Raw genomic sequence first — 24,991 nt, 5'->3', positions numbered from 1 at the left:
CTACATACACTGCTTTTTTTCATTTAACATTATATTTTAGTGATCTTTCCATATCACTTCTGTGCATCATTTTAATGTTCCTGCATTCTTTAAGGTACTGCTTTCTACTCCCTTCTTCCTAAAAATCAAGATTAGATTTATCTATGTGCATGAGTTTCATTTCTCACACATTAGTAGAGATGTGTAGGCTTGCTAGGACACAAATACATTTGAGAGGAAATGCTTAGTTACTTTCTTAAATCTTCTGCAGACATACTGTGTTGGTGGCTAGAGCACTACACAGACAAGAATAAAGAAACCAGGTATGTCCCACCAGTCTAAGAACATGTAATTAAAATGACTCACACTTTCCATTGGGGAAGAAACAAAGACCTTTAACTTTATCTTTACCAAATTATGTAAGCAGCTCATCCAAGCTCTCTACTGATGTCACTTTCTCAGTTGGGATCAGAGGAAACATTCTTAATTTGTCACAAACATCTTGTTGGGTCTTTACCAAACTTGAGCTAATAAAATCTGTTTCTCTTTGCTGATAGTTTCACACTAAAAGCAGTTAGAAACTGACCTCAGAGCGAGCAAGGTAAAGGGAAAGCAAGCTCTGTGTTACTAAGGAATTTTATTTGCAATGACATGCTCCCAATTCAAACTGGCCTTAGCATTAAAAAGGCAGTTTATTATCTCACCTCTCAGAGGGATGGTTCACTGGCTTGAGCTGTAGCTAGAACCAGGGATCAAACAATAACATCAAAACTCCATCTCTTGGTTTTGTTTTTCTCTGTGTTCTCTCCATGTGATGGCAAAGATGGCCCCATCTTTGGAGTTGCTTAGCAACTCTAGTGGAAGGAAGAACATCTTTTCTGAGAGCACAAACAAAAGTCCCTGGGAGGTCTCTGGCCTTGCTTGGACTACTAAACAGCCCTGCTTGGGCCAGAGAATGGTGAACCTCTGCCTAAACATATGAACAGAAATAGGATTTTACAGAAGTGATGTATTTCTGTTTCACAACCGCAAACCCACAAATGCAACCAAGAAGAAATAGCTAAAGAGAAGAAAACCAAAAGGCAAGTATCGTTGAAGCCAACTGTGTTTTTTGTTTGTTTTTTTTTGAGATGGAGTCTCGCTGTTGTCAGCCTGGGCTGGAGTGCAATGGCACAATCTCAGCTCACTGCAACCTCCGCCTCCCGGGTTCCAGCAATTCTCCTGCCTCAGCCTCCTGAATAGCTGAGATTACAGGCGCGTGCCACCATGCCCAGCTAATTTTTGTATTTTTAGTAGAGACAGGGTTTCACCGTGTTGGCCAGAGTGGTCTCGAACTCCTGACCTCAGGTGACCCACCCGCCTCAGCCTCACAAATTGCTGGGATTACAGGCGTGAGCCACCATGCCCAGTCGTGTTTTTCTTTTAAGTAATTTATAGTTAGCATTTATTAAACACCCTCTGGATACCAGATGATTTACATACATTATCACAATCTTCAAAAAGCCCCCATAAGATAGGTAGTGAAGTTTCCACAGCCACATGACTACCAAGTGGCAGAACTGAGATACTAAGTAAAACTGAAGAAGAATTACGTGGTTGGCAATGTCAAATCATTTCTTTTTTTTTTCTTTCTATTTATAATGTGCCTGGGAGGACTCTGGCCTTGCTTGGTGTACCAAACAGCCCCACTTGGAGCAGGGACTGGTGGGAGGGAGTGGTGAACCTCTTCTTAACCATGTAGATGTAGGATTATACAGAATCCTACAGAATAGGATTAACCATGCTGCACACTAGGGCACAAATACGAACAAAGTACTATCCTGTCTTCCAGGAGGTTTCCGTCTGGCGGTAAACCAACGTGTAAAGAATGATTACAAAGCAATGTTGTAAGTGCTATAGCAGAAGTACTGGAACAGAGGCGGGAGTAGCCATCAGCTACAAAACAAACCATTGAAGAAAGCAGCCTTATTTGGAATATCAGTCAATAAAAGTAGATTTGTCAATTTTACCTTTAAATTGTAACATCTAAGTGAAGATTTTAAAAGTTAAAAAAAAAAGCATATACTCTTCCCCCAAACCCGATCCCTCAAAGACACTAGACTAGCAAAATTGTACAGATGAATTTTATCAAACTAAGGAACCCTTCTTAAATTGTTTCAGAGATTAGAAAAGGAATAATTACATTTATTTTGAGACTTACAAAATCTCAATGTTAAAACTTTATAAAGATGGTATAAGAGAAAAAGTTATAGCTTTGTCTCATCAACATAGAAAAATCATATATATATTTTAAAAGAGATGGGGTCTCACTGTCACACAGGCTGGAGTGCTGGGCCGTGATCACAGCTCACTGTAGCTTCGAATTCCTGGGCTCAAGTGATCCTCCCACCTCAGCCTCATGAGTAGTGCCTGGCCCCCATGTTTAAAATATAACAGCAATGGCATGAAAAATGAACTGGATGACCCATGACTCTATAACGGTTATAGATGAAAAAACAGGTTCCTATATTACACATAAAATAAATTCAAGGTGGATTAAATATCTGAATATGAGACAGCATGGCGGCTCACACCTGTACTGCCAGCACTTTGGGAGGTGGAAGTGGAAGGATCCCTTGAGGCCAGGAGTTTGAGCCCTAGGCAACATAGTGAGACACTGTCTCTACAAAAAATTTAAGAATTAGCTGGGCCTGGTGGTGCATGCCTATAGTCCCAGCTACTGAGGAGGGTGAAGTGGGAAGGTCAGGTGATGAGCCCAAGGAGTTTAAGGTTGCAGTGAGCTATGATTGCGCCACTGCACTTCAGCCTGGGTGACCCTGTTGCGAAAAACAAAAACAGGCCGGGAACAGTGGCTCATGCCTGTAATCCCAGCACTTTGGGAGGCCGAGGTGTGTGGATCACTTGAGGTCAGGAGGTCAAGATCAGCCTGGCCAACATGGTGAAACCCTGTCTGTACTAAAAATACAAAAATTAGCTGGGCATGTTAGCGGGCACCTGTAATCCCAGCTAGCTGGGAGGTTGAGGCAGGAGCATCGCTTGGACCTGGTAGGCGGAGGTTGCAGTGAACCGAGATCATAGCACCGCACTCCAGCCTCGGCAACAAGAGTGAGCCTCCGTCTCGGGGGGGAAAAAATTAGAAAACGAATTAGAATATCTAGGACCCTGGAGTAAGGAGGGAGTACTCAGATACAAAACACAAACTATCAAAGATTGACAAATTTAAGTATATTAAAATGAACATTACAATGAACAACATCTGTACAAAATAAGGCACCAGCCGGGTGCGGTCGCTCACACCTGTAATCCCAGCACTTTGGGAGGCCGAGATGTGTGGATCACTTGAAGTCAGGAGTTCGAGACCAGTCTGGCCAACATGGTGAAACCCTGTCTTTACTAAAAATACAAAAATTAGCCGGGCGTGGTGGCACATGCCTGTAATCTCAGCCACTCGGGAGGCTGAGGCAGGAGAATTGCTTGAGCCTGGCAGACAGAGGTTGCAGTGAGCTGAGATCTTGCCATTGCACTCCAGCTTGGCTGACAGAGCAAGACTCTGTCTCAAAACAGGGAAAAAAAAAAAAAAAAAAAAAAAGCACCTAAAACAAATAGAAGCCACAGACTGGGTAACAGATATAATCAAGACATAATTAATATCCAAAATAAAAGAAGTCTTGGAATCAGTAACACAAACCACCCAGGCTGGGTGCTGTGGCTCACGCCTGTAAGCCCAGCACTTTGGGAGGCTGGGGTGGGTGGATCACTTGAGGACAGGAGGTCAAGACCAGCCTGGTCAACATGGTGAAACTCTGTCTCTAGGGCCAGGCATGGTGGCTTATTCTTGTAATCCCAGCATTTTGGGAGGCCGAGGCGGGTGGATCACAAGGTCAGGAGATCGACACCATCCTGGCTAACACTGCGAAACCCCATCTCTACTAAAAATACAAAAAATTAGCCGGGTGTCGTGGCACGTGCCTGTAGTCCCAGCTGCTCCGGAGGCTGAGGCAGGAGAATTGCTTGAACCCGGGAGGCGGAGGTTGCAGTGAGCCGAGATTGCACCACTGCACTCCAGCCTGGGTGACAGAGTGAGACTCCATCTCAAACAACAACAACAACAACAACAAAAAACCCTGTCTCTACTAAATTAGCTGGGCGTGGTGGTGGCACCTGTAATCCCAGCTACGCAGGAGGCTGAGGCAGGAGAATCTCTTGAACCTGGGAGGTGGAGGTTGCAGTGAGCTGAGATCGCACCACTGTACTCCAGTCTGGGCGACAGAGCAAGACTCTCAAACAACAACAATAAAAACAAACCACCCAGCAGAAAAATGGGTGAAAGACTTTTAAACAGTTTGAGATTAGAAAAAGGAATAACCACAAATTCATTCTGAGACTTACAAAATCTCAGTGTTAAAACTTTATAAAGACAACATGAGGCCACGCACAGTGGCTCACGCCTGTAATCCCATCCCAACACTTCGGGAGGCCAAGGTGGGAGGATCAATTGAGCCTAGGAGTTTAAGGCTGCAGTGAGTGATGATCGTGCCACTTTACTCCAGCCTGGGTGACAGAGTGAAACCCTGTGTCCAAAACAAAACAAAACCCACAGAAACAAAGACAGTGTAAGAGAAAAAAAAAATTATATATCTCATTTATCAACATAGAAAAATCATAAAGTTTTTATTTTTTTAAAGAGATAGGGTCTCGCTCTGCCGCCCAGGCTGCAGTACAGTGGCATGTTCATAGCTCACTGCAGCCTCAAATTCGTGGGTTAAGCAATCCTCCTGCCTCAGCCTCCCAAAGTGCTGGCCAGGCTTAAGCTACCATGCCCAGCCTGGCATTTAGATCTTTAATTCACCTTGAATTTATTTTATGTATAATTAATATAGGAATCTATTTTTTCATATGTATATAATCAATTATTTTGTGTAAGTCCCACAAAAGAGCAAACCTAACAGGTCAATAAACAAAATTCTTTTTTTTTTTTTTTTTATTATACTTTAGGTTTTAGGGTACATGTGCACAATGTGCAGGTTTGTTACATATGTATCCATGTGCCATGTTGATTTCCTGCACCCATTAGCTCGTCATTTAGCATTAGGTATATCTCCTAATGCTGTCCCTCCCCCCTCCCCTCACCCCACAACAGTCCCCGGAGTGTGATGTTCCCCTTCCTGTGTCCATGAGTTCTCATTGTTCAATTCCCACCTATGAGTGAGAACATGCGGTGTTTGGTTTTTTGTCCTTGCGATAGTTTACTGAGAATGATGTTTTCCAGTTTCATCCATGTCCCTACAAAGGACCCGAACTCATCATTTTTTATGGCTGCATAGTATTCCATGGTGTATATGTGCCACATTTTCTTAATCCAGTCTATTGTTGTTGGACATTTGGGTTGGTTCCAAGTCTTTGCTATTGTGAATAGTGCCGCAATAAACATACGTGTGCATGTGTCTTTATAGCAGCATGATTTATAGTCCTTTGGGTATATACCCAGTAATGGGATGGCTGGGTCAAATGGTATTTCTAGTTCTAGATCCCTGAGGAATCGCCACACTGACTTCCACAATGGTTGAACTAGTTTACAGTCCCACCAACAGTGTAAAAGTGTTCCTATTTCTCCACATCCTCTCCAGCACCTGTTGTTTCCTGATTTTTTAATGATGGCCTTTCTAACTGGTGTGAGATGGTATCTCACTGTGGTTTTGATTTGCATTTCTCTGATGGCCAGTGATGATGAGCATTTCTTCATGTGTTTTCTGGCTGCATAAATGTCTTCTTTTGAGAAGTGTCTGTTCATGTCCTTTGCCCACTTTTTGATGGGGTTGTTTGTTTTTTTCTTGTAAATTTGTTTGAGTTCATTGTAGATTCTGGATATTAGCCCTTTGTCAGATGAGTAGGTTGCAAAAATTTTCTCCCATTCTGTAGGTTGCCTGTTCACTCTGATGGTAGTTTCTTTGGCTGTGCAGAAGCTCTTTAGTTTAATGAGATCCCATTTGTCAATTTTGGCTTTTGTTGCCATTGCTTTTGGTGTTTTAGACATGAAGTCCTTGCCCACGCCTATGGCCTGAATGGTATTGCCTAGGTTTTCTTGTAGGATTTTAATGGTTTTAGGTCTAACATTTAAGTCTTTAATCCATCTTGAATTAATTTTTGTATAAGGTGTAAGGAAGGGATCCAGTTTCAGCTTTCTACATATGGCTAGCCAGTTTTCCCAGCACCATTTATTAAATAGGGAATCCTTTCCCCATTTCTTGTTTTTGTCAGGTTTGTCAAAGATCAAATAGTTGTAGATATGCGGCATCATCTCTGAGGGCTCTGTTCTGTTCCATTGATCTATATCTCTGTTGTGGTACCAGTACCATGCTGTTTTGGTTACTGTAGCCTTGTAGTATAGTTTGAAGTCAGGTAGCGTGATGCCTCTAGCTTTGTTCTTTTGGCTTAGGATTGACTTGGCAATGCGGGCTCTTTTTTGGTTCCATATGAACTTTAAAGTAGTTTTTTCCAATTCTGTGAAGAAAGTCATTGGTAGCTTGATGGGGATGGCATTGAATCTATAAATTACTTTGGGCAGTATGGCCATTTTCACGATATTGATTCTTCCAACCCATGAGCATGGAATGTTCTTCCATTTGTTTGTATCCTCTTTGATTTCATTGAGCAGTGGTTTGTAGTTCTCCTTGAAGAGGTCCTTCACATCCCTTGTAAGTTGGATTCCTAGGTATTTTATTCTCTTTGAAGCAATTGTGAATGGGAGTTCACTCATGATTTGGCTCTCTGTTTGTCTGTGATTGGTGTACAAGAATGCTTGTGATTTTTGTACATTGATTTTGTATCCTGAGACTTTGCTGAAGTTGCTAATCAGCTTAAGGAGATTTTGGGCTGAGACAATGGAATTTTCTAGATATACAATCATGTAAAGGGGATATCACCACCGATCCCACAGAAATACAATCTACCATCAGAGAATACTACAAACACCTCTATGCAAATAAACTAGAAAATCTAGAAGAAATGGATAAATTCCTCGACAAATACACCCTCCCAAGACTAAATCAGGAAGAAGTCGAATCTCTGAATAGACCAATAACAGGTTCTGAAATTGTGGCAATAATCAATAGCTTACCAACCAAAAAGAGTCCAGGACCTGATGGATTCACAGCTGAATTCTACCAGAGGTACAAGGAGGAACTGGTACCATTCCTTCTGAAACTATTCCAATCGATAGAAAAAGAGGGAATCCTCCCTAACACATTTTATGAAGCCAGCATCATCCTGATACCAAAGCCAGGCAGAGACACAACCAAAAAAGAGAATTTTAGACCAATATCCTTGATGAACATTGATGCAAAAATCCTCAATAAAATACTGGCAAACCGAATCCAGCAGCACATCAAAAAGCTTATACACCATGATCAAGTGGGCTTCATCCCTGGGATGCAAGGCTGGTTCAACATACGCAAATCAATAAATGTAATCCAGCATATAAACAGAACCAAAGACAAAAACCACATGATTATCTCAATAGATGCAGAAAAGGCTTTTGACAAAATTCAACAACCCTTCATGCTAAAAACTCTCAATAAATTAGGTATTGATGGGACGTATCTCAAAATAATAAGAGCTATATACGACAAACCCACAGCCAATATCATACTGAATGGGCAAAAACTGGAAGCATTCCCTCTGAAACAAAATTCTTAACATCACTCAAGACCACTGTCATTGTACCAACTCTAGAATGTGCCATTTACAAAGACTAAAATGTGAACAGCACCTCCTAGAGTTGTGTGGTTTCTACACTATGTTATTGGTGGCCTTGTAAAAATCTAAAGGAAACTATAGAATATAACGTCATCAAATTGGCTGAAATTAAATTTTCAACAAATGAAATATTGGTGATGATGTGAAGCATCTAGAATTGTCATAAATGGCTGTTTTGTATGTAAACTGGTACCATCACTTTGGGAAAAAGTTTGACACTGTCTCTAGTGAAGTTGAAGTTGCCTGTAATCCATGGCTTAGCAAGTTCCACTTCTAGTTATATATTCCAGAAATATCCCTACATGTGTACAAGAGACATGTAGAAGAATGATCATTGCAACCTCGTTTGAACAAAAAATTGGAAACCAACTAAATGTCCACCACAGGAGAATGGAGAGATATGTGGTATATTTATACAAAGGAATACTATATAGCAGTTGAAATAACTCGAGCCACATGTGCCAACATAAATAAATCTCCAAAACGGTACTGATAATGAAAAAAGCAAGAGGCAGAAGTATATTCAGCATGATACACCTCTATAATAAACTTTAAAAATTTGCAAAACAATTATATTTATTGCTTATAGATATAAACTTATGTCTAAAAGTATAAACCATGCAAGGGAATGAAACATCAAATTCAGGATGGTGGTTACCTCATGGAGGGAGGGAAATGGGATCAGGAAAGGGTAAACGTGGGGTTTCAAACACTAGTCATGTTTTGTCCAAAAAGTAAAAACCTGACACAAAGATAGCGAAATGTTTACTGTTAATTGGGTCATGGGTGTTTCTTTTATTTATTTTTTTAAAGACACAGGGTCTCACTGTGTTGCCCAGGCTGGTCTTGAATTCCTGGGCTCAAACGACCCTTGCACCTTGGCTTCCTGAGTAACTTGGATTACAGGCACATATCACCATGCCCAGCTTCTTTTTACTTTTATGTTTGAAATATTTCATCACTTTTGTTTTGTTTTTAAGTTACACCAGTGAGAAAAGAAATTGGGTCCTTCTCAAAGGAGAGCATCTAGCTGCCTCCATTTCTCACTTCCTCTTCCCTCCTCAGCTCAAGATAGGCAAGCTTCTACCCCTCCACTTCTCTGCCCCAGAGTTTGCTAGGCTTACCAAAATAACCTTGTCCCCCATCCGTGGATACTTGACACCACACCCAGCTAATTTTCATATTTTTTTTGTAGCAATGGGGCGTCACTGTGTTGCCCAGGCTGGTCTCAAACTCCTGGCCTCAAGGGATCCTCCCCAGTGCCCAGCCACTTTTTTTTTTTTTTTTTGCACCAACCTTCTTTGCCTCTCTTTAATATATTCTATACTTTACGTTACTATCTCCTGGAAGCTCCTAATTGGCTTTCTCCTGATTTTCCTCTGGTCTCTCAGTCACTTGCGTTTCTATGCTTTTCTACCTGCTCCTGAAGTCTCCATTTCCCCAGGGTTCCCTCCTCACCAGTGTCTCCTCTTCTCCATCCGCACATTCTCTGTAGATGATTTCATCTAACCCATGTCTTTAATGATGACTCCAAAATTTTTATCTCAATCCCATCTCCTGGGCACTAAACCAGTCCCTCTAAATGCCCACTATAGGCCCTTATCCTGCCAAAATCTTGACCTCTCAAACTGGGCACATCCCCTACCTACATCTCCTGGCCCCCCCAACACCAGCTCCTCTTCCTGGGTCCCATTTCACGATCCATAGCACAATGTTCCATTCTGTCACCAACATGATAACCTGGGAGTCATCTTCAACCAGTCCCTCTTCCATTCCCTGCACTCGCCTCGCCCTCCGCCTGTTTCTGAAGTCAGCCCCTCCCTGTGGTTCCTCAAGCCCCTATTGCCTGGGCCTCATCATTTCTCTTGAAGTTACTACAGTAATCCCCCAAGTATGGTCTCCTCACCACCATCCCTGCTCCTGCAGTCTGCTCTCCTTGCTACAGCGAAGAGTAACCTTTCTAAAATGTAACTTCATCTTAGCACCCATCTCTCAAAATCCTGAAGTGCAGAGTGGTCAGGATAAAACTACTCTCCTTTGCAAGGCACTCAGAGTCCTCCCTGCTGTGACCTTCAGCCTCATCCCCAGCGTCTCCCATACTCCACTAGCCCAGCCATGCTGTGCTGTCACCTCTAGCCTTTGATTATGATGTTTCTCCACCGCAAATACCCTTCCCTCTAAACTGTCCCCACATGTACCCCCAATTCTTTTTGCTTGCTATCCACTAATATTTCCCCTTTACCAGTTCTTTGCTAAGAACCCTGCGCCCTTCTCCCAGGTTGGGTATTAGACGTTTGTCACAGTCATCCTCACACTGTGCTCTTCCACTGTGAAGTCATTTGCCCATCTTTCTTCATCTTTCTTTACTCAGGAGCAACATGAGGACTCTCTCTTATCCTTGTACCCCTGGTGCACAGCAAAATGCATGGCACATTGATGGCATCCGGGCGGTGTATCACTGCTCTTACCTGGAGCTGAGCCTACTTAACAAGCACCGACACATCTTACTTTTGCAGCAGCAGCTGAAACACACTGGCCCCAAACAGGGCATGAGGCAGGCTTGTGCAGTCCCAAAGGTGGCCAGAGGATCTCTTTCAAGGAGAATTTGGAAGGAGGCAATATAAATGTTCTTATTCTCAAAAGACTCATTCTTCATTAAACAGAAAAAAGGAAAGCCTTAAAATGTACAACTGATTCCCTTTTTCATCTTTATTTCTTATAGTTTAGATATTTGTCCCTGCCCAAATCTCATGTTGAATTATAATCCTAAATGCTGGAGGTGAGGCCTCATGGGAGGTGTTTAGATCATGGGACAGATCCCTCATGATTGGTACTGTTTTTGTGATAGTGACTTTTCACGATATCTGGTCATTTCAAGGTGTGGCACCTGCCTCCACTCTCTCTCTTGCTCCTGCTTTCACCATGTGAGACGCCTGCTCCCACTTCACCTCCCATCATGAGTAAAGCTTCCTGAGTCCTCCCCAGAAGCAGATGCTAGCACTGTTTCCTGTACAGCCTGCAGAACTGTAAGCCAATTAAATCTTTTTTTTTTTTTTTTGAGGCGGAGTCTCACTCTGTCACCCAGGCTGAAGTGCAGTGGCGAGATCTCTGCTGACTGCAACCTCCACCTCCCAGGTTCAAGTGATTCTCCTGCCTCAGCTTCCTGAGTAGCTGGGATTACAGGTGCCCACCACCACTCCTGGCTAAATTTTTTTGTATTTTTAGTAGAGACAGGGTTTCACCATGTTGATCAGGCTGGTCTCGAACTTCTGACCTCAAGTGATCCGCCAACCTTGGGCTCTCAAAGTGCTGGGATTACAGGCGTGAGCCATCTTGCCCAGCCAAATGTCTTTTCTTATAAATTACCTAGTCTCAGCTATTTCTTTATAGCAATGCAAGAACGGCCTAACACACCTAAAACCTATCCTGGTGGCTGACACTGAGGAAGCAAAGCCACAGTTAGGTCGGAGGATCCACATACACCTCTGTGATTGACAGCTTTGCTCCTTCACCTGGAGCTGTTGCTTCCAGATGTGGGATGGAGCAGTGCAAACACGTGTGCAGACATCTGGTGTGCAGCACGACACTCTAGAAACATCTGCCCAATAGGCTTCTCCTGAGGACAGTCACGTTTATTAGCAAAAGCTCTGGAAATTGGGACTAGCAAATTGGAAGGAGTCACTTAGAAGCTGGCAGAGAGACGACTTCGGCTGGAGTTTCCTAAGCGCTAGTCACTGCATGTGTGGTAGACAGCCCTCCTGTACCTATCACAACCCCATTGCCAAGTGGGCGGAGCTGCCCTCATTTCAAAGGTGAGGACACCAACACTCTGAGAATGAAGTTACCTACCCAATGTCACACAACTAGCACATCCTGGTGCCAAAATTCACACTTCGGTCTATTGCCAAAACCCATATTTATTTTGCTAGTCCAGACAGTGAGAATTAAAGGCCTGTGTTTGAATGTGGTCCACAGACATGTATATAAATATCTAATTTTCTTGCTTCTCCTGAAAAAATTCTTAAGATCTAGCAACAATCAGCTAGAACAACAACAAAAACGGTTCCAGTTCATTCCACCTGCCTTAAGTTTCCTGCTCCTGAAAAGACTGGGTTTGTGACCATTGCACCATAGTCTACATACTATCATTTATTTATTTTTGAGACAGAGTCTCACTCTGTCACTAGCTTGGAGTGCAGTGGTGCAATCTCGGCTCACTGCAACCTCCGCCTCTCAGGTTCAAATGATTCTCCTGTCTCAGCCTCCTGAGTAGCTGGGATTACAGGTTTAACTTGCCCAGCTAGTTTCAATATGTTTTGTTTTTTGGAGAGAGAGTCTCTCTCTGTCATCTAGGCTGGAGTGCAGTGGCACGATCTTGGTTCACTGCAACCTCTGCCTCCCAGGTTCAAGAGATTCTTGTGCCTCAGTTTCCCAAGTAGCTAGGATTATAGGCATGCACCACCACGCTCAGCTAATTTTTGTATTTTTAGTAGAGACGGGGTTTCGCCATGTTAGCCAGGCTGGTCTGGAACTCCTGACCGCAAGTGATCCACCCACCTCACCCTCCCAAAGTGCTGGAATTATAGGCGTGAGCCACCGTGCCTGGCCTAGTTTTTATTTTATTTTCAGACAGAGTTTCGCTCTTGTTGCCCAGGCTGGAATGCGATGGCGCAATCTTGGCTCACTGCCACCTCTGCCTCCCAGGTTCAAGAGATTCTCCTGCCTCAGCCTCCCAAGTAGCTGGGATTACAGGCGCCTGCCACCATGCCCAGCTAATTTTTATATTTTTAATAGACGTGGGGTTTCACCATGTTGGCCAGGCTGGTCTTGAACTCCTGACTTTAAGTGATCTGCCCACCTTGGCCTCCCAAAGTGCTGGGATTACAGGTGTGAGCCACCGTGCCCGGCCCATTTATTTTAGAAAATAATTCCCTCAAAGTATATACAAGCAAAATACTAAGCCATGTGGGCCCTTGTTGTTTGGGCTTCTATAACAAAACACCATAGACTGAATAGTTAATAAACAATATAGCTTTATTTCTTACCATTCTGGAGGCTGGGAAGTCCAAGATCAAGGTGTGATTTGGTGTCTAGTGAGAGCCTGATTCCTGGTTTATAGACAGCCATCTTCTCATTGTGTCCTCACATGATGGAAGAGGTAAGGAATTTCTGGCGTCTCTTTGACAAGGACATTAATCCCATTCATGAGGGCTCTGTGTTTTTTTCTTTTTCTTTTTTTGAGACGGAGTTTTGCTCTTGTTGCCCAGGCTGGAGTGCAATGGCGTGATCTCAGGTCACTGCAACCTCCTTCTCCTGGGTTCAAATGGTTCTCCTGCCTCAACCTCCCGAGTAGCTGGGATTACAGGTGCCCGCCACCACACCCAGCTGATTTTTGTACTGTTAGTAGAGATGGCGTTTCACCATGTTGGCCAGGCTGGTCTCGAACTCCTGACCTCAGGTGATCCACCCGCCTCGGCCTCCCAAAGTGCTGGGATTACAGGTGTGAGCCACCAGGCCTGGCCAGGCTCTGCTCTTAAGACCTAATCACCTCCCAAAGACCCCACCTCTAATACCATAATTCTGGGAGTTACGATTTCAACATAGGAATCTGGGAGGGGACACAAACATTCAGACCATAGCAGCTCTCATCTTTCATGAAGGAGGCACAGAGCCGGGCTGCACCACCTACCTGCTTTAGCACAGTTGAGTGAGCACTGTCATCGGAGCTGGTTTAAACTGCACCTGCCACTCCATCACCCCAAGGCTGCCTTCTCCCACTGTCAGCTGGCTTCACAGCCCAGCAGTTACCGACATGTTAGTAAAGAAGGACATTCACAGCGGCACTGGGTAAGCTGAAGAACAAAAGTACAGCATAAAAATGCCAGCTGAAAAGGCATTCACTGGAGGTCAAAGCGGTTCACAAAAGGCAGCAATCAACAGGGAAGTTGATGAAACTTTGGGTTAGGGGGATGCAGGTCCTGAAACTTACATTAAGAAAAGCTCTTTTCTTTCAATTAACAAAATCGAATTCAGAGCAAACGGGTGAACTGGACTGAGTGTGCCTCTACTGTTGGGTAAAGCTTAGTAATACTGCCCACAGTATCATTTCCCAGAGATTTCTTGAGAGGTTGCACAGAAAGGTCTTGTTGTTGAACTGAAGAAAGATGCTGGGAATGGCTCTGTGATCCTGCTCTGTTGTCAGGTTGGTTTCACCAGCAAGGGGCCCACCGTACCTCTCCTGTGGAGACACTGCTTAGTTTCAATGTGCTTTTCATTCTCTTGGCTACCTGAGCAAATGGCCATCACTGTTTCCATTGTGAGCTCTTCCCCTTTGGGAGCTGAGCCCAAGTACAGGGAACATGTGCTGGAGACCAACATTTGGCAGCCTGGGTCCCACTTGGAGTGACTTTCTGCCACTCCCTTTCCTCCCACAGAGACATTTTCCTGCATTTGGTCACTGAAAAGCAGTGCCGGACAGGCTTGTTCTAAAAGCTGATTCCTAACCGTACTGGCTCATATGAATGAGGGGCCAAAAATCCATACCCAAATTCAGAGCCCAGGTTAGTAGATTGAGGCAAAAGTTATTTTCAGGCTGGGTGTGGTGGCTTACACCTGTAATCCCAGCACTTTGGCAGGCAGAGGCAGGAGGATCACCTGAGGTCGAGAGTTCGAGACCAGCCTGACCTTCATGGAGAAACCCCATCTCTACTAAAAATACAAAATTAGCCGGGCATGGTGGCACATGCCTGTAATCCCAGGTACTCAGGAGGCTGAGGCAGGAGAATTGCTTGAACCCGGGAGGTGGAGGTTGTGGTAAGCCCAGATCACGCCGGTGTACTCCAGCCTGGACAACAAGAGTGAAACACTGTCTAAAAAAAAAAAAGTTATTTCCATCCCTCCCTTGTCACCAACATGACTGAGGCCATATGTAGTCACAGCAACAATGGGCAGTTTCCTAGAGAAAAATTCTCTTTGTATTATCTATCCAATTAATAATTTTTATGAGAATCCTACCTAATAGTTGAAAAAAACTGAGCATCCCAAATGCGAGGATCTAATTTTGTAGGACAGATGAGAAGTTATAAGTAGAGATTAAATACTTTCCCCACATCCACATAGAAGTTAGTGGCAGAACTGGTACTAGGACACAATTGCTTGAGTATCTAGGCCCAGTTTTATTCTACTACACAAAGTAATAAGGACCATGTTTTTGTTTTTTTGCATTTTAAATTTGAGGTATAATTACGTAAAGTACACGAACATTAACGTGTAGACTTAATTTGGACAAATGTTTACACCAATATAATCAACGCTCCAATCAAAACACAGGATGTTTCCATCGCCCAGAGGGTGCTCCTGTGCCTCTTTCTACTCAACCGCCTGCTCCCCATCCCCCACCACATCAGGCAATAACCACTCATCTGACATCTATCCCTTTTTATTTTGGGTCCCCAGTTTTAAGAAATAAAAATTGAATTCAAACAACTTTGCCTGAAACTCTTAAGGCCTTACAGAATTTTCCTACCACTTTTGGACCACAGGTATAAAGATTTGTTTTGGATTCATCTGGGTGGTGTTACAGAAAGTCAGTCTCAGCCCCAGTACAGACATGTTTAGGTTTAAAAGGATTCACGTTTATAGAATGTGAAGGTCAACAATTCTTCAATACGGGGTATTAAAAAAACTACTCTTTCTGGAAAATAAATGTGCTTTGTCTAAAATATCTGCCTCCTTGGCTGTTTCTGTATCCAACCATTCCTTCAGGATAGCTGCCTATGGGAAGAGCTGCTTGAGCTCTTGAAAGTAAGCACTTATATACTAAGTATTTTTCCAGTTGGAAGCTGTCTCCTGGTTTCAATAGCTTTTCTGCAGCGGTGGGACTCATTTTAACAGCTCCTCTGGCTTTCCCAGACACCATCTCAGGAGCCAGTGGCAGTTGAAAAGACAACACTGTCCTAAGCCATTTAACTAGCCAGGAAGGGAACTGGGTTTTAGGAGCTGGAAAATTTTGGCTAAGGCTTGCTCAGAACATTGTCTTAAATCCAAAAAGTCTTGCCAAGGTCCAGGTGGAGGCAGCTTTCCCCCAGCCACAGACACTACCAAATCAGACAGGGCTTGCATTTCTTCCGACCAGAGGCACTGGCAGCCAGGGTCGGTCATTATCTCCATAGCAGCCTCATTTCCCCAGACAGTGAGCTCATACTTGGCGCTGATCAACTCCATAAAACAAGGCATTTAACCCTATGCAGAAATGACTACATGAAACCTATACACACAATTATTTAAATCAAGCCAAGTTTTGAAAATTATGAAGAAAATACAAATTATGCAACACAGTCATAACATTAGAACCCACTTATGGGCACAGAATAAACAGCAATGCTGAAAGTGTAAACTTCCCTGAAAGAGCCAAATTTCAGACGACAGTAATTCTGTGGAATTCAGCTGCCTAAAGCAGCTTGTGAGGTTCCTCTTCCCTATGCAACATTGCCTCTACGTGTTTTCTGGTGTTAATGCAGTTTAAAATACAGAAATCTTTTTCCATTAGTTTTTACTTCATTTAAAAAATTTATTTAAAAAATAGGCATATATTAACATGGTTCAAAATTTTAAAAGGGTATTCAGTAAAAAGTCTCTCTCCCACTCCTTGGACCCCAGCCATCCTTTTTCCTGTTTGATGACTGGTTTCTTGTAAGTCGATTCAGAGATACTTTAGTATATACAAGCTAAACAGTTACATATCTTTCATGCTTTTTTTTTTTTGAGACAGAGTTTTGCTCTTGTTGCCCAGGCTGGAGTGCAATGGTCTGATCTCGGCTCACTGCAACCTCCACCTCTAGGGTTCAAGCGATTCTCCTGACTCAGCCTCCCGAGTCAGGCATGGGATTACAGGAATGCGCCACTATGCCCAGCTAATTCTTTATTTTTAGTAGAGACGAGATTTCTCCATGTTGGTCAGGCTGGTCTTGAACTCCCAACCTCAGGTGATCCGCCTGCCTCGGCCTCCCAAAGTGCTGGGATTATAGGCATGAGCCACCGTGCCCGGCCTCTTTCATGCTTTTTTAATATAAATGGCATGGTTGTAATGCTGTTCTGTGCTTTGCTTTCTTTGGATTCAATGTATTTAGAAATAGAACTTAGAAGATACTTAAAACAAGCAAAATTATATGTTTATTTAATCTTTGACCCAATAATCCCACTTCTAAGACTATCCAAAAGATACAGTGGCAAAAATACAAATTGTTGTATATATGATATGGATTTATGACTACTGCTAGAGGGAAGAAAAAACCAGGGAGGGGACAAGGATGAAAGACCTCTCTGAATGTACCTTTCTTCAAAGAAAACTAGTTCTAGCCAGGTGTGGTGGCTCATGCCTGTAATCCTAGCACTCTGGGAGGCCAAGATGGGAGGATCGTTTGAGGCCAGGAATTAAAGATCAATCTGGCCAACATAGTGAGACCCCGTCTCTCTTTTTTAAAAAACAAACAAAGGGGCCAGGCGCAGTGGCTCACGCCTGTAATCCCAGCCCTTTGGGAGGCCGAGGCGGGCAGATCACGTGGTCAGGAGCTCGAGACCATCCTGGCTAACACGGTGAAACCCCGTCTCTACTAAAAATACAAAAAATTAGCTAGGCATGGTGGCAGGCACCTGCAGTCCCAGCTACTTGGGAGGCTGAGGCAGGAGAATGGTGTGAACCCAGGAGGCGGAGCTTGCATTGAGCCGAGATCGTGCCACTGCACTCTAGCCTGGGCGACAGCAAGACTCCGTCTCAAAAAAAATAAATAAAATAGAATTAAAAAAATAAAAAACAAAACCAAACTAGTTTCAACTTTGGAATCATACAAACATTTTACATAATTTTTAAAAAGGCATCCCTAAAAACTGAAAGTAAAATTATGTACAGATTTGCAGCAATAACTACAGAGGAACTATTTCAAGTGACTTTAAAAGACAATTGTTAGAAGCAGGGTTTCTTAACCTCAGCACGACTGACATTTTGAGCCAGATAATTCTTTGTGGGGAGTGGGGGTGGGGACAGGGCAGTTGTCCTGTGCATCATGCGACGTTAGCGGCATCCAAGGCTCAGTGAGCTTCTATAATTGGCAACACCTGGCACACACTGCCATACATCATTGCTGGGAGGATTAAGTGCTGTCTGTGCGACACCACTAGGGGAGTGTTTTAAAATACAGGTTTTAGGTGGCCTGACGTGGTGGCTCATGCCTATAATCCCAGCACTGTGGGAGGCCAAGGTGGGAAGATCGTTTGAGTTCAAGCATTCGATACTAGCCTGGGCAACACAGCAAGACACCCGTCTGCAAAAAAATAAGATAAAAAATATAAAATACAGGTTTTATTATTATTCAAGTATGGTGAGGGCAATAGATCAGGTGACTGCCATTGACAAGAAAGCTTGTTACACTTACAGATTCCAAAAGGGGCATGGCACGCCACAGGGACCCACACTGGAAGCCCAGGTTCAGTGAGGAGGCAGAGGGAATGAGGCGATCAAGTGGAGTAAGAGCCTTGTGATCCTCATGGGAAGGAAGGGGCAAGGCCGAGTAAGGAGACTGGCAAGTGTGAATAATTTCAGCAGGCTTTGGGCCTAGGGACTGTCCCTAGCTTTCTGGTACCTGGCCCTGGGGTGATTAGGGCAGGTGGATATCCCAGAGTATGGGATATTGGCCCAGAGTATGAGACGTCCTGTAAAGGAGAGGTTGGGGTAGAGGCTCCAGATTGGTTGGTTTACATATGAAAGGAACAGTCATAGGTGAGTCATTTACTCTCTCCAGGAATTGGCTAGCCTTGGGAGGAACGATCTCCCCACTGAGTGTGCAAGGCCCCTCCCATGTCAAAGAATCAAACATGCACAGTTCATATCGAGGGTACAGCTGGAAGCTTGTGCTTGTTTTCTGCTGGACTTCGCTCATGCACCTTCTCCGTTTGCTGATTTTAAACTGTATCCTTTCACTAAAATAAACAGGAATGATGTGTATAACAGCTTTTCTGAGTTCTGTGAATCTATCTTGTGAAACATCAAACATGAGGGTGGTCTCAGGGACCCCTGACACGGCTGCTAGAACCATCAGGTGGAAGGTTGGTGGGGTACTTTATAATGGAAAAGACCAGACTGACACCACAGACCCCATTGCTCAGTCACAGCAAGTGGAACCACCAGATGTCACGTTCCTCTCGATATGATGCAAAACAAAGATGCAGAGTCACTCAGGAAGTACTCATGTCAGATCAACTGCACCTGAATCTAATCAAGCCTCTTTGTGTAACTGCACATTTATAGGAAATACTGGGGAGATAGGAACCTTTAAACAACACTGGGAGGAAATGAGCAGTGAAATACAAAATATGGGAAATTCTACAGGACAAAAAAACCCATCTTTCAACACAGAAAAAAGGGTAACTGTTACAGATTTAAAGAGACAAAAGACCTATCAATCAAATGCGCAGTGTGGCTCTTATTTAGATATAAATTTGAACAAATAAACAGTCAAAATACATTTTTGAGACAACACGGAAAAACTGAGCAGACTACATATTAGATATTAAGGATATTAATTCTGTTGGGTGAAATACAATGGTTAGGATTTGCTTTAAATGGTCAAAGAAAAAAATATTGCAGGGGACGAGGCAACAGATCAAACAAGAGCAGCAATAAAGCTGATGTTTGTTAAGTTTGGGTGATGGCTCAGGGAGTCCACTGTGCTAGTCTATATTTGTGACTATTTAAAAATTAAAAATAACAAGTTCAAAAAAGAAAATGTATTTAAAAATTAGAAGCAGGTATCAGCCAAATATAGGTTAAGAAACATTAGTAAAATAAAAATCCTTTCACTTGCCATTAGAAATGAAAAACAGTAAAAACACATTTTATAAATGTATGAAATCTGAGAGCCTGCCAACATTGCAGAGATGTGATTTTAAGGCACAGATGAGATTTTAAACTTGCGTTTTAAAAGATTAAAATAAAATGTAGGATGGTTTAAGCACCTACTTTTAGCTCTTGAGAAAACAGGTACAGTCCAAAGTGAAGCTGCCTTTAGTCTCTAGCCTTCAGGGTTTTTTTCTAGTGTCTATTCTGAAGTCTAAATTTGTTGGTTTTTTTGGGGGGTGCAAATTTAACATAAAATTTAGGCATAAAAAAATTATCCTTTTACGTTTTAATGTAAGTCTTTATCCTTTAAAATAGGATCTCATAAAAGAGAGAGATGCATCAACCTTTAGAAAAAGCTCCTGCCAGCCCAGGTGTACCAGCTGCTGTCATAATGTAAGATTTGGGGCCAGGCAAAAGAAACTGATTAAAGCAGAATATTGGAGACCTTGGCCTTCAAGTAGTAATATTTTTGCTTTTTTTTTTTTTTGAGATGGAGTTTCACTCTTATTGCCCAGGCTGGAGTGCAATGGCACAATCTCGCCTCACCACAACCTCCACCTCCTGGGTTCAAGCGATTTTCCTACCTCAGTCTCCCGAGCAGCTGGGATTACAGGCATGTACCACCACGCCCAGCTAATTTTGTATTTTTAGTAGAGATGGGGTTTCTCCACGTTGGTCACTGCCTTTTTTTTTTTTTTTTTTTTTTGAGACACAGTCTCACTTTGTTGCCCAGGTTTGAGTGCAGTGGCGCAATCTCGGCTCACTGAAACCTCCACCTCCCAGGTTCAAGTGATTCTCGTGCCTCAGTCCCCCAAGTAGCTGGGACTACAGGCGTGCGCCACCACGCCCAGCTAATTTTTGTATTTTTAGTAGAGACGGGGTTTTGCCATGTTGGCCAGGCTGGTCTCGAACTCCTGGCCTCAAGCTATCTGCCCACTTTGGCCTCCCAAAGTGCTAGGATTACAGGTGCCACTGTGCCTGGCCTTCTTTCTTTCCTATCTAAAAGGATTTCTTATGGAAAAAAATTCAAGGATAACTTCTTATGACATACATGTATTATTTCTGTAATTAAAAAAACATTTTAAGAATATATGCTCACTGGCTGGGCGCAGTGGCTCACGCCTGTAATCCCAGCACTTTGGGAGGCTGAAGCGGGCAGATCACGAGGTCAGGAGATTGAGACAATCCTGGTTAACACGGTGAAACCCCATCTCTACAAAAAATACAAAAAATTAGCCGGGCGTGATGGCGGGCACCTGCAGTCCCAGCTACTCGGGAGGCTGAGGCAGGAGAATGGCATGAATCCGGGAGGCAGAGCTTGCAGTGAGCCAAGATTGTGCCACTGCACTCCAGCCTGGGCAACAGAGCGAGACTCCGTCTCAAAACAAACAAACAAACAAACAAAAGAATATATGCTCACACAAAAACTTGTACACAAATGTTCATAGAAACCCTGTGTACAAGAGCCAAAAAGTGAAAACAACCCATATGTCCAACAACTGATGAATGGATAAACAAAACATTTATATCCATACAACTGATTTTTATTCCATAAATAGTAATAAAGTACTGATTCATGCTACAACATAAATCTTGAAAACACGTTAAGTGAAAGAAGCCAGTCACAAAAGACCACATATTGTATGATTCCATTTATATGAAATTTTCAGAATAGACAAATCCAAAGAGACAGAAAGTAGATTACTGATTGCCCTGGGGTAGGGGGCGTTGAGGAATGGCAAGTGACTGCTAATGGATTCTGCAATGGGTTGAGTGGTGTCCCCCAAAACTTCATGTCTACCTGAAACCTCAGAATGTGACTTTAGTTGGAAGTAGAGTCTTTGCAGATATAGTTAGTTAAAACGAAATCAGACTGGATTAGGACAGGCCCTAAATCCAATTACTGGGGTCCTTATAAGTAGGCCATGGAAAGACACAGACACAGGGAAGAAGGCCATGTGAGACACAGACACGGAAGGCCATGTGAAGACAGAGGGAGAAACTGAAGTGATGCAGCCACAAGCCAAGGACTGCCAGGAGCCATCAGAAGCTAAGGAGGAGGCATGAAAGAGGCTTCTTTAGAGCAGCAGTCCCCGAGGCACAAAAAAGTCTTCCTTAGAGCAGCAGTCCCCAACCTTTTTGGCAGCAGGTTGTCTTTGGTTTCACACAAGACAATTTTTCCACAGATCCAGGGGTGGGGATGGGATAGTTTCGGGATGACTGAAGTGAATTACATTTACTGTGCACTGTATTTCTATTATTATTACATCGTAATACATGATGAAACAATTATACAACTCACCATAAGGTAGAATCAGTAGGAGCCCTGAGCTTGTTTTCCTGCAACTAGACAGTCCCATCTGGGGGTTATGGGAGACAGTGACATCATCAGGAATTATATTCTCCTAAGGAGTGTGCAACCTAGATCCTTTGCATGCGCAGTTCACAATAGGATTCACACACTCCTATGAGAATCTAATGCCACCGCTGGTATGACAGGAGGAGCAGCTAAGGCAGTAACGCGAGCGATGGGAGGCAGCTGTAAATACAGATGAAGCTTCGCGTGCTCACCCGTTACTTACCTCCTGCTGTGTGACCTGGTTCCTAACAGGCCACAGACAAGTAATGGTCTGTGGCTCTGGGGCTGGGGGCCCCTGCCCTAAAGCTTTTTGAGGAAGCAGAACCCCACCAACAACCTGTTTGGACTTCTAGCCTCCAGAACTGAAAGGGGATACATTTCTTTTCTTTTTACTTTTTGAGACAGAGTCTTGCTCTGTCATCCAGGCTAGAGTGCAGTGGCACGATCTTGGCTCACTGCAACCTCCACCTCCCGGGTTTGAGAGATTCTCCTGCCTCAGCCTCCTGAGTATCTGGGACTATAGGCGTACGCCAATATGCCTGGCTAATTTTTGTATTTTTAGTAGAGACACGGTTTCATCATGTTGGCCAGGATGGTCTTGATCTCCTGACCTCGTGATCTGCCCACCTCGGCCTCCTAAAGTGTTGGGATTACAGGTGTGAGCCACTGCACCCGGCCAGGAATACATTTCTGTTGTCTTAAGCCACCTAGCTTGTGGTACTTCGTTAAGAAACAGCTCTAAGAAACTATTACAGGCACAAAATTTGTGATGAAAATGTTCTAAAATTGATGGTTGCACAACTCTGTGGATATACTAAAAAAGTCTCACTCTGTCACCCAGGCTGGAGTGCAGTGGCGTGATCTTGACTCACTGCAACCTCTGCCTCCCAGGTTCAAGTGATTCTCCTGCCTCAGCCTCCCAAGTAGCTGGGACTACAGCCGTGCACCACCATGCCCGGCTAATTTTTGTATTTTTAGTAGAGACGGGGTTTCATCATGTTGGCCAGGCTGGTCTCGAACTCCTGACCTCAGGAGATCCGCCTGCCTCAGCCTCCCAAAGTGTTGGAATTACAGGGGTAAGCCACCGTGCCTGGCATAAAAACTTTTAAATTGTATACTTTAGTTGGGTGAATTTTATGGTCTGTGAATTATATCTCAATACAACTGTTATTTAAAAATATTTATAGCCACAAAACGCTGAAGAACTAATAAGGACCTTGAGTAACCCCAACATGAGAGCTTTCATTTTCAGTCAATCATTCAAGGTTTGAAGTTGAGTGTTAAACATTCGATGTTAAAACAGGATTGGCTGCTGGGTCTGTTGCTGATTTGCTGCAGGGCCTTTTGGCTTCTTCTTTTTTTTTTGAGATAGCGTCTTGCTCTATCACTCAGGCTGGAGTGCAGCGGTACAATCTTTGCTCACCACTACCTCCACCTCCTGGGTTCAAGCAATTCTCCTGCCTCAGCCTCCTGAGTAGCTAGGATCACAGGCACGTGCTACCATGCCCGGCTGGTTTTTGTATTTTCAGTAGAGACAGGGTTTCACCATGTTGGCCAGGCTGGTCTTGAACTCCTGACCTCAAGTGATCTGCCTGCCTGGGCCTCCCAAAGTGCTGGGATTACAGGCCTGAGCCACCAAACCTGGCCACCTTTTGGCTTTTTGGACAGAACTCTTTCAATTGTAAGTCAAAAAACCAACACAAACAGGCTTAATCAAAATAACAATAGGAATTTGTCTCACATAATTGAGATATCTAAACAGTGTTACTAGATCTTTAATTCTCTTGGCTGTTTCCTTTGTTGTCTTCATTCTTTGCTGGCTTTCTCTAGGTAGTAGGAAAAGATGGCCACCGGCAGTCCCATGACTATGTGATCCTTACGGCTCCAGATCAAAACAGAGAGCCTTTCCTGATACCTCTGAGAACAATTCCAGGGTGGTCCAGGCCTGGCTCACAGGCTATTCCTAGAGCCAGAGAGTAAGGTTAGCTTCAGCCAAGTCTGAGGCACAGAGCAGGATCACTGAAGAATGGGAAAAGAATGGCTCCCTGGAGAAAGAAAGGCTGGGAATACAAAATATATGTTCGCTATGCTAGGCAAAGCTGTAAAACTTGCAGAGTGTCAAACGTCATTTCAGCTCAATAAATATATGCTGAATCAATGTAGAAACCCATAAAACAGAGCTGCTGCAGAGTACTTTGAAAGCATCACGTTCCAAACTCTGATTTCATATTTTAGAGAAGCAATAAAACACAATGGAAGTCAGATACTGAGGTCCATTAGTGAGATGCCATTTTAGCAGAGAGCTACTTCAATCAAGTATAGCCTGCTCTAAGTTCCAGATTCCATCTGTATTACACAACAGAGATGCAATGCTCAGAAAGAATGTTCCCTGATTTAACTACCAAAAAAGCTAAGACTTGTCCGGCGTGGAGGAAGGCAATTCAGGATGAAGGGTCCTGCTACCAGAGCAAACATTTCCTTCTCACTTGAACTGGTGATAATCTGGTGGGTTTCTGATCCAGGATCCAAACGCCTGCTTCCGGAGTGTGCTCCAGGCTTCCTGGTAAGAGGACGCAGCCTCCTTGTACTCCTGGTAGGTATCCAGCTTCTGCACCCTAATGCACACAGGCCACCAAATACACAGGTTCTCACTGAATAGCCCACCCTGGGGGCCACCAGACACCTGAGCAAGCAACTGGACAGACTTGTCATGAGAGACTTAGGAAGAGAAGGAGTTCAGTACGCTTTTGTGAAAGTTGATCATACAAACTACATTATTCTTGTCATACTCAACTAAAACAGAGTTGAGAAGCCGGGGTAAAAAACACTCAGGGCGCATAACATTGCTCCAAGAATGCACTCTCTGCAAGCCTGGCTGCTAAAACTGCCTGCCAGTTTTGTCTAACAGCTACTGAACCAACCTGCTGCAGACTTTAAGAATAGTTTTACCCAATGCCATCACTTAGCAGCTCCTCACAACTTTACTCACGCTAATGAACCTTCTT

At 43.6% G+C, this 24,991-nt stretch overlaps 1 protein-coding gene across 5 annotated transcripts in view; it reads right to left on the bottom strand.

Annotated features, from left to right (window-relative positions):
• ADAT1 (adenosine deaminase tRNA specific 1) overlaps window positions 1-24,991 on the bottom strand; it is a 70,633-nt gene that overhangs the window by 23,185 nt on the left and 22,457 nt on the right. The window contains exons 10-11 of one of the 5 annotated variants that reach the window (XR_009214033.1): window positions 13,424-13,586; window positions 12,767-13,002 (exon numbers count right to left, since the gene is read on the bottom strand). The exons of 1 other annotated variant lie outside the window; for it this stretch is intronic. Coding sequence is in view for 2 of the 4 variants with exons in the window: in XM_032156393.2 (XP_032012284.1) it covers window positions 24,469-24,601 (133 nt within the window). In the remaining 2 variants the exon portion in view is untranslated. Of the gene's footprint in view, window positions 1-12,763; window positions 13,587-20,749; window positions 24,602-24,991 lie in introns of those variants that run through there. 3 more of the 5 variants (XR_009214034.1, XM_058440480.1, XM_032156393.2) reach the window with 3 other exon arrangements.

Source organism: Hylobates moloch, unplaced genomic scaffold, assembly GCF_009828535.3.
Source record: "Hylobates moloch isolate HMO894 unplaced genomic scaffold, HMol_V3 SCAFFOLD_6, whole genome shotgun sequence".
In the NCBI taxonomy this organism is placed as follows: Eukaryota; Metazoa; Chordata; class Mammalia; order Primates; family Hylobatidae; genus Hylobates; species Hylobates moloch.
The sequence above is the reverse complement of the archived record's forward strand: the minus strand, read 5'-3'. Positions and strand labels throughout refer to the sequence as shown.